General features: G+C 45.7%; 1 protein-coding gene across 2 annotated transcripts in view; it reads left to right on the top strand.

The window, feature by feature from the left end:
- LOC135391296 (uncharacterized) overlaps nt 1–18,739 on the top strand; it is an 84,560-nt gene that overhangs the window by 15,121 nt on the left and 50,700 nt on the right. The window contains exons 2-3 of one of the 2 annotated variants that reach the window (XM_064621511.1): nt 1,491–1,681; nt 17,652–17,770. In XM_064621511.1, coding sequence (XP_064477581.1) covers nt 1,583–1,681; nt 17,652–17,770 — 218 coding nt within the window. In that variant the 5' untranslated portion in view covers nt 1,491–1,582. Of the gene's footprint in view, nt 1–1,490; nt 1,682–6,927; nt 7,108–17,651; nt 17,771–18,739 lie in introns of those variants that run through there. The other variant, XM_064621510.1, reaches the window with a different exon arrangement.

The raw sequence follows: 18,739 nt of genomic DNA, 5'->3' as shown, positions 1-18,739 counted from the left end.
GTGTGCTGCTCTCGTTATATAGTTGCGCACAGCTTCCAAGTCCCTATCTCCGCACAAGACAATCATTTCGCTGCCCGGGGTTTAGTCTCTGAATCGGAGGAATTCTTCTCCGTCCAGGCAGCAACAATAACCCGTTTCTGGGTCAACCCGTGTTTTTTCCTGGATTCAGGTGACCAGGTATGTGCACCTTCCCAACCCCATCTGGTATTCGCACCAGGTGATTCACACACAGGACGCTATCCCATAGGTGAAGGAAGCCATTTGCAATAAAGCGCAGAACAGCGACATTAGCATGGGGACAACTCATAAGCGCATTATTTATATCTTGAAACAATCTTGATTTGACTGACTGATTTTTATTATTTTGACTGTGTGTCAGTTTCAGGCACAAATGGCTCAAAGGGCATCCCCTGCCTTGAGCAACATCTGTGTGAGATATGTGTAGAACGATGCTAGATTGGCATCAAGTTGACTGAGAAACTTATCCTCACAGTGCATCATCACGTTAACGGATTATGCATGAGAAAGAAACGAAAAAGTGTTTTCCCGCTATCTTCATAATGTATATTCCAATGTGTTGTTGACTGTATTATTCATGTGAATTCTTCAGTGCGAGATGCTCGTTGGATGTAATGCCCCGTGGATGTAGTGGCCAAAAATGGATGTAACGTCTCGTTGGATGTAACGGCGCAATGGATGTAACAGCATGTTGGACGTAACGGCTCGTTTTTGGATGTAACGGCGCGTTGGATGTAATGGCACGTTGGATGTAGTGGCGTGGAATCTTGGGAACATGACTTCATACATGACAAATCACATGACATGATATGGAGTGTACGCCGCTCATAGCGGAATGAACACACACAAGAAAAGGTCGCTTGGTGAATACGAGCACAGGTGTGTCGCGATAGTCTCTTTCGACTGACACATACGCACTGGGTAGCATGCCGTACGTCACGTATGTCACGCCGTATGTCACGATATTACAAGGACACGCACAAGTACGAGGAATTCTCATAATGACAATTCATTTCCTACGAGAGCGTTCAAGCAGTTAGTCACGCGCGAATATACCTTTGTCGGCAGTCGAATATCTGCACTTTCATTACTCGAATTTAGTAAAACTATTTTGCAGATGCGTCTGGAAGCGTTCTATGTTAAGAGCTACGGCGTATTCTTTAGGTACGGCCTGGTCTGTCAGCAATATTTTAAGCCTTACTTTCGGAGTCTTTTCAGCGCTGATATTTCGGGATTGCGATGACTTATATCTCCATTGCACGGAACGGTAGAATATCGAGAGTTCCGTTTTGTCCGACGGCGCGAATGGAGTTGATTATGACAGCCCCACAAACAGTTGGAACGTTGAATGCAGCTTAGCAGGTTTATTATCCCGACCAGCACTCGAGAAAGGGGCAAGTTTAACCGTCACAGAATGGGGAAAAGAAAAAAAGTTGCAGATATCGTACATATTTCTGCCATTGTTCTCGCAGCAGAAAGTTCTGGAAGTCCAGAGTGGAGTTATATACTAGCGGCCTTTGGCGTGGCGCATCAGTTCGAAGAGGTCAGGGCAAGACAGCGAATCATGTCAGCCTCTGCAGGCAACACAGAGAACTTCACCTTCCGGCAAATGCAAGTGCTGGCCAAGGCCCGCGCTGCTCCAGGAATTCACATTATACTAACGGCAAGTATCTCATTGTTAATTGAAGCTATCTTTTTTTTTTTCTTTTTTTCAGTCACTGTATCTCATAAGCAGAGTATGACACTCTCGGGCTAAATGCCTTTACGAGATTCGGGAGGGAAAAATCGGGTGCTATTTTTGAACCTGTAATTCGGGGTGAAATAGTGTTATTATTATTTTTTCCCCTTTCCGTCCAGCAAGCCGCCCGCAGTTAAAGCCCATGGGTTGGTCAAACATACATATATATATATGCGCCGGGACCACTGCAATGTTATAACATCAAATTCGCTTCGCATACTTTATTTTTGCACTGAAATAATATTTACATCAAATAGTCCTAAATAGATGCACAATGCTCAATAGATGCTGTGGGTACAACATGATACGTGATAGCAATTCGAGGAGGAATGGGTGGGGATATATTTATTTGGACGAAAGGGGAAAAAAACGGGGAAAGGTCAGCCAAGCGGGACATCGGCTTGCTATTCCGCAAAGAAAGAAAATAAATGAAAGTAGAATAAGATAAATAAAAAAGAAAAGAATCAGGAAATAAAGGATAAACTAACAAATGGTAAAATGAGATGGATTACACAAGATGACCTTAAAAGAAAAGCGTGAGGAGGAATCAGACTACAGCATACAAATAAGAGAGAATCACACAGGGTGTTTCTTACCTGTATTCTTTGGTAAGGTTTCCGATTTTCAATCAAACTTGCCTTGCAACGAAAACGGCTTCATGACCGCCTTCAGTCAATGCCGTAGCAATGCGATCGTACAGCGGGGCGTTCCGCTTCTGACGACGCAAGTCGGAAATGCAATCCTCCCACAGGTTGATGAGGTGTCTCGTCATACCCTGCAACCAACGGCCTGCGGCCAACAACGGCAAGCTACCTCGACCCCCCCCCCCCCCCCGACCAAACAAATCGTTTTTTTTTTAACTTTTTCTCGGCAAGCGGTGTTTGCGAAGTTTCCGTGGAGGCGGCCACCTTGCTTTCCGGTTGACTCAACCGTGGTTGTGGGGCTCAGTCGAAACTCACCCGTGGCAACCATGGTTGGCGCTGCCGTGTAACACTCTCGACCACGGTTGGACTCAACCATAGTCGACTCAACCGTGCTTGAGAGCGCTAGTGTAACTAGTGTATAATCCACAGTGGGCCTAAATTGATTTGGGTAGAATAACCGGGAGAAATCGAGTTTAATCCGAGAACGTCAGGCCTTAATTATAAGTAGGTGATTCCTATTTGCAGCGACTAATATACTAGTATACCTTATGCAAAACTTGCTTCGATAGGCTCTCCCCAGGTGGCGCGGTTGGCGTGCCGCTATTAAACGACTTCTACTTGCGTCTCCTGCGACGTACGTTTCGTGCTGCGCTTCCCATTTCTATGACTCGCATGTGTACATGCAATGCCGATAGGTGTATTTAGAGTTAGGAAGACGTAAACAGCGAAGACGATATTCAACCGCGAAAGTATTCCGTATGTGACTTGCACGCCCCGCGCTGCTGCACATAAGACTGGCCGTGCCTTGTGCAGTTTTCGATGCACACATTGCCTTCGGATGATGATAATAAAGACCTGCGCCAACCGTGGATCCGAAACCTTCGGAGAAAGGATTGAAATCCTGGAAAGTGGGCCCGGGTAAGCTATTCACAGTTTGTGGCTTGTTCTGGCTGGTAACACCTTCCTGCATCTTCTTAGGTATGCTCGGTTCATTTTCCCGATGACCGGCCCACGAAAGCGAATCCGTACACGACACTTCGTTTGTCAACCTCAGTAAGTAATCTACCTAGTAATTTATTTCGCTAAAATTATCTGTACATTGCCACTCATACTCATTTTTGTCTCAGAAAACCAGCCGTATCTCTAGCATACTCGTTATTTTTATAACATGCATTATTATTTTGTCAAAATCCAGCGCATATGTGTTTTTATTGTTGTCACATAGGTATGCAAGCATGAGTGTACATGTTTTATAGCGAATCCACTGATGTTCTTCTACCAATTCTTACAGCATCTGCTTTCCAGAGCATTATGCATAATAGACGACGAATCCTGCTCAGGAAGCCATTTTCCACGCTTGACAGTGATCACGAAAATGTCGTGAATTCCTGTGATGACACAGCAACATGCTCCAATGACCCACCTTCCTCTGAAGAGCCTTCCACCACAGTTGCTCGAGCATCTCACTAAGGGGATTCATGCAAACCTTTCATGTAAAAACAACATAACATCAAAAACAAAATAAAGTTGCAGAGACCATCCCACGGCTGCAACAGAGGACGGCACACTACACCAGCATCAGAACGCATAAATTATTCCGTGATGAAGGAGACGGACGAAAAAGGTGTGCAGTGTACACGGGAGAGAAGGAATAATTTGCTATCCACAGTTATAGCAGAAGTACTGCAACCCTTGTCTGTGATCGCTTTGTACAGACAACCTGTAGTTTTTATGAGGCTGTACCAGAAGAACAATTCCCATTCTTCACTGGACTTACAAAAAGACTATTTGAGGAATATGTCAGAGCTGCAAGGACCATAGCCCCGAATGTTTCTTTTAACAAAATTTCTTTTCCTTTCCTTTGTCAACAAAATATCGTGCGTTTTAGTGTTCTCTCGGGATGTGACTATGCTTCAGGAGGGTTCAACACTTGAAAGAGCATTGTGCCCTCAAGACTATCTGTCCTGGGGGCTTAATCACTTCCATCGTTCGCGAGCCAACGAGGGGCGGAGCTCTCGTTAACACGAACACGAGACACGTTTCACGTGACGCGTGACGCGCGTTTTTCGTTTACGGGACAAAGGCGTAATCTCTTGCTCGCGTAACGACCGACGGTGTCGTCTGCCTAACGAATGTGTTCACGTGCTCACAGGCTTCATCGCCTACATGGCTCATGATGTAAAGAAGCGCGATGCACTCGTGAGCTCGAGCACGTGGTGTATGACGCGCTCTCTTCGAGTGCAGCTCCGCTGCTGTTCCGAAAGTATAAAGACGTTGTGATATTCAGAACCGTGGTCCCAACTTCATTCATAAACGCACATTGCTTTCCAAATTTCCATACTCCTTCGTGAGAAATTTGAGAAAAACTACCGGGCGGCGGTTCCACTTGTGACGTCATACTTGGAACTGCGCGGATTGGATAGCCACACCTAGCCAGCTCTGCTTGGCAACCAGTTTGTGTTTACACTCCGTCATGGCCGCTGTATCGTGATGAAATAGCTGTCACGAGCTATCGGGGACCACCGCACCGTTTTATCATGTTTCTTATAAGAAATACTTCGTCTTCGAGCACGTACTCGTTCTCATTCTCAATAGCTTTTGTGGTGCTTTCTGCACGCGCAGCAAGTCCGCGCATAGTGCGCTGCCAAAGCTCTTGAGGATGCGTACGAGTACGTCACACGTTAGGTGTTAGGTCTTGTTGGTAGCATGGAGCACAGTGCGGGCACAGAATGTCCGCTCACGACGGCCGTCGTTGCACAACGAGGCCATCCTGTAAGGCTTGTTAAAGAAGACCGGCAAAACTATCTTTGAGGCTATTAACGACAGCAATTATCACGGAACACACCCAAAACATTCACCTTCGCCCATAGATCTCCGCCATCGCATCGGCGATTTGGCGTTAGCCAAGCCACGAGCGCGGCTAAGCCAGGACGAAGCCGGGAGTGGTCAGGGTTTGCCGACCACAGGACCGCCGTGCCAGGGAAATTTAAAAAATTTTTTCTTAAAAACTACAAACAAATGGATGAACATTTTTTCACATGTGTGCTCCCTGTGCGGAAACGAACGCACAGCCCAAGCATGGCTCCATTCTGTCGCAGTCGAAAATCGGCGGAGCTGAGCTTTAAACATGCAGGGGCGTAATCTCTCGGTCCAGTTACGATCGAATGAGATCGTTTTCCTAACGAGTGGGTCTACCCACTCGTTAGAATGTGAAACATTTTCATTTGGAGATTCGCAGAAACGGAATTTCTGCAGAAACGAACATGTATTGTTCCACGACTGTGTACAAAATGACATGCTCCCCCTTTCATCGTATTTACACCAGTAGTTACATGAAGGCTGTGAGATATTCTCGAGAAGATGCAGATGAAGACGAGAAAGAAGACGCCCCCTACGCCCCCATGGACGTGATGGCGTCAGGATGCCTTTCAACTGGACGAGACAGATTTTGTAAAGTTCTTCCGTCCGCCAAGAAACGCTCTCCGCGCCGTTTGTGAGGACTTGCGACCGTGTACTTCACTCCGTCTTGATAGCTACGGGTGTTGTGATGAACAACAAAGGCGAAATGGATGCATATAGTAGTGTTCTAATTGTTGTTCTCTTTAATAGTACATTGCAGGCATAGTGTTGATGTAGTAATGAACGTAAAGAGCAAAGGAGTCTGTGGCTTTTCTGAGGTCGATTGCCTTGAATAGTTCCATAACATTCTCTTGCTTCGCGGTGCTAACATGGAATAAAAGCAGTTCACTAACGTTCTGTTCAAGCTCACTAGAAAAACATTGCACTGCGAATTTATTTTATTTTAGACGTCAGGATGCCTTTCAGCTGGACCAGATGGATTTTGTAAAGTTGTTCCGTCCGGGAAGAAATGCTGTTCGCACTGTTTATGAAGCCTGACAGTAAGGCTGCGCGTTGTACTTCCATGCTTGAAGGAAAAATTTACATAAAGTTAATGAAATAAGTGTACACTTTGAGGAGAACGGGCAGCCTCCTCCTCTTTCTTCTTTTGATACTTCTGATACCACTACGCCTTTCCTTTCTGGGGTGCGTTGCTGGCGTTCTCCGCGTCTCGCCATACGCCGTCGTTGCTATAGCGACCGAGCCGGCACGTGACCTCTATCATCACAGCTCCTTGAAACGCTGTTGCTGGCCATGCCGTCCGGTATTGAGACTACCGCCATGGAGCGAGCCGGAGAGGAGGAAGTTGACGGTGATGTGCACAGTACCCGTTGCAGGCCATTCTCCGTGTCTCGCCGCGCGAGGGAGGCGGTGGCGGCGACATTGAACGGCGTTGCGATGCAGCGTTGTGATGACTTGGCCGGCAACGCGCCCCAGGTCTCGGACTCCCACGTGCCCTAGAACTCAGCACACACTATAGTTCTCGTATCGTACTTAAGACCATTCTCATCCGACACAATCGTCAGGGTAGGAAAATGATTTACAATTTTTTGCGTATTGCTCGACGATTATCCTTACAGTGACGTACATGTTTGTTCATTATTTCCACACGACTAGCGAGCCATGTATTGAGACGAGAAGAAAAAGAAGATGATGAACGAGCCTGGGAACGAACACTGGAACGCAATGAGCATGTATGAGAGCACCAGAATGCGAGCTATCGGAACAAATGAAACAGTCCTATTGGTCGGAGAAGATGCAGCCTCGCTGCCAGCCTGCTCTTCGCTCAGGGCGGTGACATCACAACACGTGAGCGCTCGCAACGTTCAAAATAACCACAAAGATGAAGCAATGGAAAAGGTAACCCAGGGGTCGATGGACTGGACGTGACTGTTGTAGGCGACGGCCTGAGATCTAAATGCTTGGGCACGGGCTGCACACCGGCGGCGAATAGCTAAATGGCAAGCCGAGCATAAGCGTAGAAAACGGTGGGGCAGTGGGGCTCGTGCCCCCCCCCCCCCCCCCCGGGCTGTGAGTTCAAGAAGCCTCCACCTTTCCTTTGCCAGCGGCGTGAGCTTAACCTAGACGCTTCTGAGGTTCCAGAGCCGGGAGTCCCCTCCGCCGTTGCCATGCGAGCAACCAGTGAAGGCAAGCGCCGCGTCTGTTAGTGACCTTGCATGCTCGCGCGACGCTGCCCTCCACCGCTGGACTCCTCCCGTCCCCTCCCGTGTGCCAGGCTCGCCCCCCCCCCCCCCGGGAAAATTGGCGTGCTACGCCTATGAAGCCGAGAGTGTAAGTGGTCGCGCAGTGGCAGGAGTAGGAGTAGCAGCCGCGTCTGCGCGTGTTACCGGTCCACATGACCGGGCACCCATTGAAGGGACAAAGCATGACCATTGGCATGGAGTCTGTTATACATCTGAATGATCATGCTGGGTGTATCCTGTATGAGGTTGGGTCGGGCCGACATCAAGCGGAGGAGGGACGCCTTGCTGTCGGTGAGGACGACCCATTTCCCAGGTGGCAAGTCAGTAATGTGGGTAGTCAGTGGTAATTCTCATCCGCGTGACTTGGAACTTTGCGGCCGCTTAGAGCACACAAGAGGGAGAGAGTAAAAAAAAAAAGACAAAATAGAAGTTACCGCTAGTCACTAAACTCAGATGGTGCACTGTTGATAAAAATAGACTTCGTCTAGCATGATCTTAGAAGCCATACTTTAACAGAATATTTACTTACCCTGTATGCATCCTGTAAAGCCTGCGCAGCTACTTCAGCCCTTATTTGCTGGTAGCATTGGTGCCAATACGATTGTAAAATGAGCTGTGTGACAGTGTAAAATGGAATACATCCTGTGTTTGCATATGCATAAAAATTATGCATGTGTAGCATACAATGTGTATCTGTAGATGTTTCAGTTATTAGGTCTTATGTATTTTTTGTTATCCTACTATTTGAGCTAAATGCCGACATTTCAGCTGTTTGAGCCTGGTGCCCTCATCCTTGACACATATACAAGTGGATCCAAACCCTCGGTGGAGCCTGCACAGCTGAGGACTCTCTGTCCAGGTGGCAAATTGAACAGTTCTTATAGAAAGAAGGCAGATTTCCTCTAGAAGACCAAAAAGCAGTTTATTTGAAATAGTACCAATTACTTCTCGTTTTCTTAATTGCAAAATATAGGTCATGTTACATGACTACTGGGGCTTTTTGCTTCTTTCCAGCTACCTCAACTGGTGACTTCAAACTTATGTAACACAATAGTATAAGGTGGCAATGAAGCAGGCAAGCTGATGTCATTAGTTTGTGTCCCTCAGTCTCGGGGTTATGGGTTATTAATAGTATTGGAAACTTGGTTGAACAATAAATCTGTTAAACAACAAACAGTTATCAGAAATAAATACGTTGTGCAGAACACTCTTACAGAATACGCTGCAGTTTAGTTTCTGTAGGCATGGTTGTTGTTAATGCTAACTGTTCAGATTGACGACGTGCTCAACATTATATACCTCATAACACACAAGTTCTTGCGTAGAACATATTCTTAGGCAAACAACAAGTCCTTCGGTGGAAGGAAATACAGCCAGCTCGTCCCGTCTGTAGACCACGAAATGCAGAGTAAGTTGAAAGCGCGAAGCTGCTTTGAATAATAATAATGATAAAGAACACGAGTTGAAACGAAGTAAAACAAAACATTAGACTACCCAGACTTGTACGATAATTCGTGCAAACAAATCGAGCAACAAAGGGGGACAGCTTCCAAATATCACAGTCGCACTTGCTTTGTTGTCAGATTGCCAACACGTAGATATAGCTGCAACCAGTGGCGTAGCAAGACCTCAAAAGTAGAGGGGGCTCGATACGAAAACTCGCCCCACTTCCCCCCGCTGATCCTGTGTGCGACAACACACACATGCTTTGCACACTGCAAACGGCGGATGAAAAAAATAAAGAAGCAATATAGTTTACTTGGACATTCACAATACGGTTACAATAGGGTGTCATGACCAATGAGGTGGTGCCACGAGATTTGAAGTATTTTGAAAATCTCATACTTTGAAAACCATTCAAGAGTGCCTTAGATAGACGCCATGAACTGCAAGAACTTTCGCGATCGTCACGCTGGTCCCCCCCCCCCCCCATTTATTATGTTCTCCTCGGATTTGCACGATTTGCGTGGGTCGATCGGTGGCAGGTAGGGGGGCTCGAGCCCCCCTAGCCCCCCTGTCGCTACGCCACTGACTGCAACTGACGTAAGTATAACTGCAACGCCAGGCATCCACCAGACACTTTCCATTGGTGACGGCGATACAACCAATACAACGTTGCGGTGAATCGCTAGAGGCCCACGTATCTCGTCAGCAGAACCCTCATAGCCACGGAGATGCTTGGGTTCCTTGTTGTGAACGGCAGCCGAGCAGAAGATGATTACATTCAACGAAAAAGTACAGCTCACATGTCATACCTGCCAGCGCAAGTGCAGCAAACGATTCACACACAAAAAGCTGTTCATTATAGCGTGTTATCCGAACGCCTGCAACCAAGAGAAACGTAATGCTTCATCCCTCTTCTTCTTCTTTGTATGAAATGAGAGTGGTCGGCCACGACCAGAAACCTTGTGACATCCTAGGTGCGACCACTGATCTCTATGTATAAAGGCTGGATCGCGCATGGGAGAGGGGCTCGTGGGGGAGAGGCACGCATTCGGGCCGCCATGTTGGGAGGCCCTAAAGCTCTTTGTGCGCCCATAGAAAACAATGGGAGGCAACAGAGATTGTGAGTATTTATTGCGCTGCAGGCGTTGATCGTTGTTTGTCGTTATACAATTTTGTAAGGTGCCAGTATACTGATGTATCCTAACAGTGTTTCACAGGTGTCCTGCCGTTCGATTCTTAATTACGTTATGTTTTGCATTCCGAAACTAGTCCGTCACTGCAGTGTAGCGCTGGGGATTGTACTACAGCACGTTTCCCAGCCAATATTTCAATAAGAAACGATGTGAGATTAACAACAACCATGTATATAATCTCCCGTGCTGCGTTCTGGACAAAAATTGTTCCACAAAGAACGGTCCCAGAAAGGATATACCCGCATGGTAGAAAAAATCGCCCCGTAGAATCACAGCCGTTGTTTCAGACAGGCGTATGCGTTTAGTGTGATTTATATCAAGCAAGAAAGAGTCTTTTAGTGAACGACAGTGGTGTCTTCGACGTAATGCCTCGCAAATATGAACACACCGAAGCATCTTAAACAATTAGTTCACGCAATTAGATCACGCTTAGGCCAGTTAATCTAGGTATTGATGTAAACTTAATCAAGTTACTTAGTAAGTGGCAGACTTGTACAAAATACTGCGCAAAAGTATTTAAAATAAGATACTAAATACACTACGGAAAAAGTATTTAAAATAGAGTACAAAATACTCAAAACTGAAAGTAATTTGAGTAGAGTACTAAATACTCTAAGAAGTATTTAAGATACTATTTAAAGTACTTTAGTATTAGCAGTAAGGGAAACGCGTATTCTTAACGTGGCCTTACAAATGAAAGGAATAAACTTCATCAGCCATGCATATTTTTCATTTGCACGTCTTGGTATCAAGTAATGTTTGGTGAACTTTGGTGAACCCAAGTAAACTTTGTTGATATGTTCTGACCGAAAACTTCGTAATCCCTCCTGTATGTCGGTTCGGGTCTTTCAACCTCTGGCACGTGTTTATTGCTTTGATGACCAAGGAAATACATGCCGGGATTATCTTGTACCTAATCCCCTGGTGTTTCACCTGGCAATATGAATAGGAACGGTTTTCTGACGAAGCTGGCTATTGAGAAGCAAGGCCAGGCCTGGGACCAGCCTATTGTACAAGAGGTTAAATGACAGATTCGCGAATTCTCGAAAAAAAGAAACGAAGAAAAAGGGGACCAGCTCCGGTGGCGCAGCGGTAACGCGTGCGCTTGGAGACTGGGAGGTCCGCGGTTCGAATCCGCGGGCCGGCTGTGCCGTCTGGGGTTTTTCCTGGGTTTCCCTCAGATGTGTAATAGGCGTATGCCGGCACAGTTCCCCTGAAGTCGGCCCATGCCTCCCCCCGAGCGGATTCCGCTCGGTCTTCCACTTCACCCTTTCCTCTCCTCCTCTCCACCACCTTTCCCTTCCCGAGAAACATGCCGCCTAATCAGGCAGGCAGACCTCTCGGGTTCCTCCCAACGACACTCCTCCTCCTCCTCCTCCTCCAAGAAAAAGGGGGTTAAATTCCAGTGAGCTGAAAATCTCGGCACGGCGGGAAACGTGTTGGATATGGCTTGACGACGAAGGAAAGTATTTTGAGTACTGAGTAGCAAATACCGAAAAAAGTAGTTTAAATACATTAAAAATACGTGTCGCAAAAAAGTATTGAGTAGAGTACCAAGATACCGGAAAAAGTATTTAAAATACTGTATTTTGAGTACGTACTCAAGATACGTACACGTCTGGTAAGTGGTAACACCACCTTGAGACACAAGACTTATCTCCTTTTGAAGTGCCGCACTTTTTTTTTCTTCCTTCACTTGCTCTGATTATTTGCAGGTGAAATTGAATGTCCTTCACTGGTACTCACATGCTTTTGCTGAATAGAACTGCAGCGTGAACAAACTGCGTAGCTGCTACTGGGTGCAACTGGGTGAAGCTGCGTAGGGACGAGGGCCTGCCATCCTGCTGACTTTGTCATGCTTGTTATGTGGAGCACGTTGCAAAAAATGCAGCTGCACATCTGAAACTCCAATCATTATCATCGTCATCTAAAAGGGAGTGTGGTAGCAGTGCCGTGAAACCAGGCACGATTTCTGAAGATCTTGTGTGACACTTTCCGCAGTTTGCGTACTTTTCTGCAGCGTCAGTCTCTCTCATAGGAGTTACTTTGCATTAACAGTGACTGCCATCTTACATTTTAATGTGTGAGGGCTCTCTTGCACTACACATGTACGGTTTCCAAACTGCAACATGACGATTTAGAGCTTGAAACGGGAGCCCTGGTGTACCCTGTCTATGAAATGATACCAACTGAATCATGTCAAACGTGATGTTTAATGGAAGATGGCTTTCTTGGTTGTGCATTCTGCGTGACAAAGATGTAACACGATATGCTTTTGTAAAGAAGATAAGTGATGTTATGCTCTATGAATAAAGAGAATATACATTTTTCAAGTTCAACATTTATTCTGGCATATATCAAACATCACAATGAATGTGCAGGGAAGTGACAAAACAAAACATTTATTGTTTTGTGACCTCCCTGCAATGACAATATATATCTCAGGAATGACAATGTACAGGTACACTATGCAAATTTGTTGCACCCAATTTTCATACATGCTGAATTTTAAATTTTTGTTTTGCTGCCTATGTGTTCAGTATATTACAAATTGCTTAATGCAAACAACACTTTGTTAATTTCAAGCTTTTTGCTCCCATCTAAGATATTCCTACCCTGAAGGAACTGCCACTTCGACACCATAAAATATTCAGTAGGTTTCACTCTGGCAGGCCCTGCCACTGCAAATTTCCTGAATGGAAATCCTTCAAACTGTGTCATAATCTTAAATACGTCAGTATTTCTGCAAGTAGTTGACATGCTGGAGGACACTCCTCCTGCAGCTAAGGCAACTACAGAGAGTTCCAAGAGGCCGAAGGTAAACCTACAGCTGCATGAGTGTGATCAACAGTAGTGCATTCTCAAGAAATAATTTTCTTCTTATAGCATATATGTGCATGCCTAGTAACTAAAAACAATGATCACAGTTCCACAACGAGTTTTAATTCCTGACGGTGTATACTGTAGAGGTGGGTTAGATCTACAACAGTTTATACAAGGTATTATATACTATGAATACCTTTAAAAATCTCATGTGACACATATGCTTTTACTTTTTGGAGGTGCTGCGGTGATCGAAGTTTGTGGGCACTGCTCAGGTTTTGCACCCATTTCTTGCGTATGTCGAGGCAGCTGTGAAGGACAGAACATTGGTTAGGATACAACTAGTTAAAAATAAATATGTTGTTTAGTAAGAGCATTGCATAAATGTTTAAAACATCAGTAAAAAACAGGGTTTACAATTCCAATATATTTTAAAAATTTCAACATTTAAACGCTGTTCTAAAAAGAATTATAGCTTCATCACCAAGACACAATGCTGGGTGAAGGGGCCTAAGGTGTATATAAAACGCTCTGAAGTGATGTGTTTCATGATGTGAACATGTAAAGAGAATGTGCGAAATTGAGAGAGGCTCACCATAGTGCGTGCACTGGGGTGGTTCCTCCCCGTAAAGTTGGAACCCGTGAATGAGGAACATGATACTTATCTGTAAGCTCGATCGCATCAGACGATGACACAGATGATGCTCGATGACACAGACGGTCCTCTGGGTAGCCCCCGTGAGGAAACCTGCATTGAGAGAACACACTGCTACAAATAACACGACAAGCTGCAAATTATTATTATCGCAACAAGCTAACAACATAGCTCAGACACAAAGGCGGTATCCAAGTCACACCACAAGGATTCTTCGTCACAAATCAAACCAAGGCACAAAACAATACCAATACATGAAAAAAGGTGACCCTCTTGGTCTTATTACGACGTAATACTGAACTTATACGCGAAGGTGGTTCAAAGAAATGACTGCGCACTTGCTTCCGTAGAGAACACTAGGTACCGTGCTAGCAATGCATGCAGAAAAGCGCTCGAGTGCTCGCACATATTGATGACACCACTATCAGTGTAGCTAACATGTTCTCTCCAGCATATTATGCACTCAAACTGTATTTGCCGGCGGGTAAAATGCAAGTGTGTTCGATTGAACCTCGGAAGAGCGATCAAACAACTTGCACCCAGTGCTGGTTTTGGGCAAAAAAACACTTCATAATTGTCAAATAAATGTACAGAATGGACGCCTATTTATTCCTTGATAAAGAATGACTCACCTGTAGAAATTTCGGCCCTGTATCCTTCCCGGTACGGTTGGTACGACCGTAATTGCAAGAAGTTGCCATGATCGCTGCGGCGACTATTTTGGGTACAGTAAGATGGCGGCCGGTTGCCGCACGCTCGCGCTCCCTATCCGCGATCCAGCCTTTTACAATCGAGATCAGTGGGTGCGACTGGCAGGTGCCAACCGCCAACGCCAACTGGGCTCACAGCTGCGGCCTGCAGCTGCCTCCTATGGCGAGCATTACTTGGCATTGCGCAACACCGGTGACGTAACGGGGGCCAGGAAACTGTCCGTACGGTTACCCACCCGATCTACGGAAGAATGAGCGCGGGAGAGGAGGAATGCGGAAGAGACACTTCAGGCGCGCGCTTCTCACAGAGTTGAGCGATTTCGCCTGGAAAAATTTATGGCATATTAGTTTCTCGGCGGGAAGAACAGTTTCCAGCAACAAAAAAAAAAAAAAAAAGAAAGGGGTTCTGGAGATTTCATAATCCCTTTAAGCAAAAAGCTGTGCTATCCGCAGAAGATTGAATTTTGGGCGCCACAAACAGCATGGGGAAAGGAGAACGAAACCAATGGCAAAGATGCGTACGTCACAAAGGTGACTGCCTTACACCAACACTTTCGTGTGCAAAACCTCAGGGCTCCAAATATTTCCAACACACCCCTACCTCGTTGCAACACCTGACAGGCTTGTACAATGTACGTGTTGTGGTAAGGGTGTATTGCAGGTGAAGTGCCCGTACAGCTCTAAGAATGACATTGCCGAGGCAATACACACACACACACAAAATATGGGTGCCTTATCAGTGAGAATGGCAGAGTGCAGCTAAAACGAAATCAAACTATTTTTATCAGGTCCAGATGCGGATGGTAGTATGTGAAACAGACTACTGTGACTTTGTGGTGTCAACTCTATTGGACATGTTTCATGAACGCATCTACAAAGACTTGGCGTTCTGCGAAAGTATGGTTAGCCGTTGCAATCAGTTCTTTCGAGGCGCACTGCTTCCCGAAATGTGCTTCAAATACTGGACAACACAGAATGCAGTTGAACAAGGTGACTCTGTTGGGTGACGTCGAACAAAGAAAATGGTGACAACGTCCCAAATGAATGTGCGATTAATGCGGTGGCCCAGAAGGGGAAAGATGATCATGTGTGATGGCAGAGACTGTCAACTGGAATGGTTGGACTTACGGTGTGTGAAGCTTAAGGTAGCACCAACATTGAAGAAACATTGGGTTAAACATTGGGTTGGAAACAAGTGGGTTACGGTATTCTAACCAGAAGGTATACACAGAGTGGCATAATGCAGAATGAGCCACTCTGTGCACCTACTGGTTAGATTACCGTAGCTCACTTGTCTGCATCCGCAAAGGCGCTTTTGTCAAGTCCTTGGATTCACTTCACTCCCATTTTCCGAGTATTGCATAACCAGCCCGGTAGCACCCCGATTCGTCCAAATGTTTATTTCGTCCAAGTATTCACAACGTCCAAGTACTCAGCACGTCCGAAAAAAATTGGACATAGTGGGCATTGGACGAACTGAACCAAAGGGGGGAAAACTTGACAAACCCGTCCAAATAACCGTACCGTCCAAACGCCTGTTTCATCCGAAAAGGGAGGGGGATCTCCGAATGCGAGTGAACAATTGCTTCGTTTACGATTGAAGGTAGGATGTAACCATTCACACCGAAAGATGCCATGCCATACACCAAGTAAAACGAAAAACAAATGCTCAGCCTGCTCTGTTCATTTATTTTTCTTTTATTTTTTATTTTTCATTTGAACAACTAACGTATTAATTAGCATGGCCCAGCAAGTGGGACATGCGCTGCAGGTATGACTTGATGACATGAGCAAACTGCTCTGTTGCGTCTGTGAAGGGTGCTTCGTTTCCCAGCATCATTTCCCCTGAGCATAATTTTCCGTACGCCCATGAGAAGGAAGAGCGAGCCTCTTGTACCGTCGCGTTGTTCAACCACGAAATTGCGTCGTCTCCTGCTTGGCGAAGTTCAACAGCAGCCGAATGCGTACCTGCAAATGGCGGTAAGAAGCATGAATACAAAGAGAGCAAGCGAGGAAGTATATATGCTATATTCTATTAATTATCATGATGATGTTCCCTGATTATGCGAATTTGTTGCTTATATATCTGGTTTTGCTTACATTGTGTATGGTTGACTCAAATTCGACGAGGAACTTCGAAAACGTCATGTGGGGTTGGCTCTTGAATTTCATGCGCAGCGAATTATGCGACCCTTCGGCGTGATTGTTTGTGCGGAGATCGTCCTCTTCCCTCAAAATAATTCCAGAGATGAACGTTGGTAAGCCACTGCCGCTCGAAGTAGTCTACGTAAAGGCAAAGGGCCGCAAGTTTCCTTTCAGATCCCTCGATGTTTCCAAGAAAGATCACTCACATTGGGAAACGCGGTACTTAGCGAGAACACATATTAAAGAGTTATAGAAAATTTATAGAGAGTTATAGAAAACAACACATCGTTAACTGGACGGTCACTGTAGGTCAGTGGTCCTGTGAACGAGTTTGTGTTTTCTGTGATTCCCCGTTTGATCGATAATCCGTTTGCTTTCATGAATACAGTCACCTGCCATTCACCCAGTGTCAAAGTTGCCTGTGCTTACATGAATGCAGCCAGGCAGTCGCCTGCCGAAAGAAGCAGAGCCTTAGGCAGTCGTCTGCCGAAAGGAGCAGAGCCTTTGGGAATTCCCCCATTTGGACGAAATGAGCTATTGGACGGTACGGGTATTGGACGCGCTGGGCAAGTTTCTCCTCGCCTGTTCATTTCGTCCAAGTGTCCAGCACGTCCGATGTGCTTCCCTGAATTTTGTATCTCTTCTATGTTCCCCCTCACTCCTGGTATTACTACCATGCCTTTCCCAGGTCCTAGTTGTGTCTACTATATATTTCTGTACATTTTACGTGTGCTGTACCTGATGAAGCGCAGACCCTGCGCGAAAGCTTGTTAGTAAAACTTTTGAGGTGCTTCATCCTTGCAACTTAATTGTTTACTCCAAGATTACAGCACTGGACTGTGTGTCATTTCTATTTTTAATTTGTTACATTTTCTTCTGCACTAATAAGAGCGAAGGATAAAATGTTTAGTGCTGATACGTATCTAATGAGACACTATAAACGCAAGTGTAATTGTACCGTACATACACATATTTGTGCATGTATGAAACAAATTAATATATAACAAATTACAATAAAACAAAGTTTAATACTAATCATAATAACAATAATAATAATAAACATTTGTAAATTAGTTACTTTTTTCTAGTAACTCTCCCGTGACTGCCGCAGTGCTTCGTGATTTCTTTGCAGTTCTTGTGATGTAACGGCTCGTGTCTTTTCTTCTTCTGATTTCAGAACCCCTATGTTGCTGTAGTGGGCGAAGAAGGAGAGCCGACTGTGTGCAAGCTACCCCGCGGCGTAATGAACGGGACATTTGTAACACACGTCTTCCGTTTTCCTAATCTAAAAACCGGGTAAGTGAAATGACAGTACGACATGTCGGTTTTGATTCAGGTTCGCGAATGGAAAACCCAAACAACAAAAAACCTTTGGAGAATCGCCCACTCCTTCAGCCCACTCTATGATCTTGCCCAAAGGTGACCGTCAGGCCCTCGACCATGCTATCTCTGCAGACAAGATCACAGTGGCTGCATGACATGACACCCTACTCTCTGCATCACGCACTTTTTCCTGTTCACAGATCAGCAGCACAGACCATCTCTACAAGGTTCTTTAGCTCGGCTGGATGGCAGACCCTTCAATGTTGTTAAGGTTCTGGGTAGAGATGCAAAATTTCTGGAAATTTTGAATCGCTCGAAAAAAAAAAAAAAAAAAAAGAAGAAACGTTTTATTTCGGGTCTTCTTTTCGAAAAATTGGAAAAAAATGGAAACAAATGTGGTTACTGCTGAGTCGAAGCATTGCCGGCCAAACCACAGCATACAATGAGCTAGAAGCTTTAGTAGTGTTCATCCTCGAGGCATATGCAGAGCATGAGACTGCTGTCTACTCAGCGATAGGTAATTAGAACAACCTGTCCACTCCGACCAGAACTCTCTCAAGATGTCTCTCACTGTCGCTTCCTCATCACATTCCGCGACACTATGCATCTTTTCTTCACCGCATGCGGCTGAATGTTGCATTTACACCAGTTATGAGGCAGCGTCTTGGCCGTGCGCCGTCGGACCTTTGTGCACCATGCGATGTGCGCGCTGACATGCACCACCTGCTTATGGACTGCAAGGTGGCAAGGTGCTGAGCCCATGGTCCAGCACCGTTCATATGCACCAAGGTCTCCGTCACCTTTGGGATTTCCTGTCATGAACAGCCATCTCCACCCTGCTTTGATTACCGGAATCTTCACCTTCATCATCATCTCTGATTACCTGCAATTGGCACTGGGGCAGCGCCCAGCCTACTGGCCGGCATCAGCCCCATCTCATCA

Source organism: Ornithodoros turicata, chromosome 4, assembly GCF_037126465.1.
Source record: "Ornithodoros turicata isolate Travis chromosome 4, ASM3712646v1, whole genome shotgun sequence".
Taxonomy (NCBI): domain Eukaryota; kingdom Metazoa; phylum Arthropoda; class Arachnida; order Ixodida; family Argasidae; genus Ornithodoros; species Ornithodoros turicata.
The sequence above is the reverse complement of the archived record's forward strand: the minus strand, read 5'-3'. Positions and strand labels throughout refer to the sequence as shown.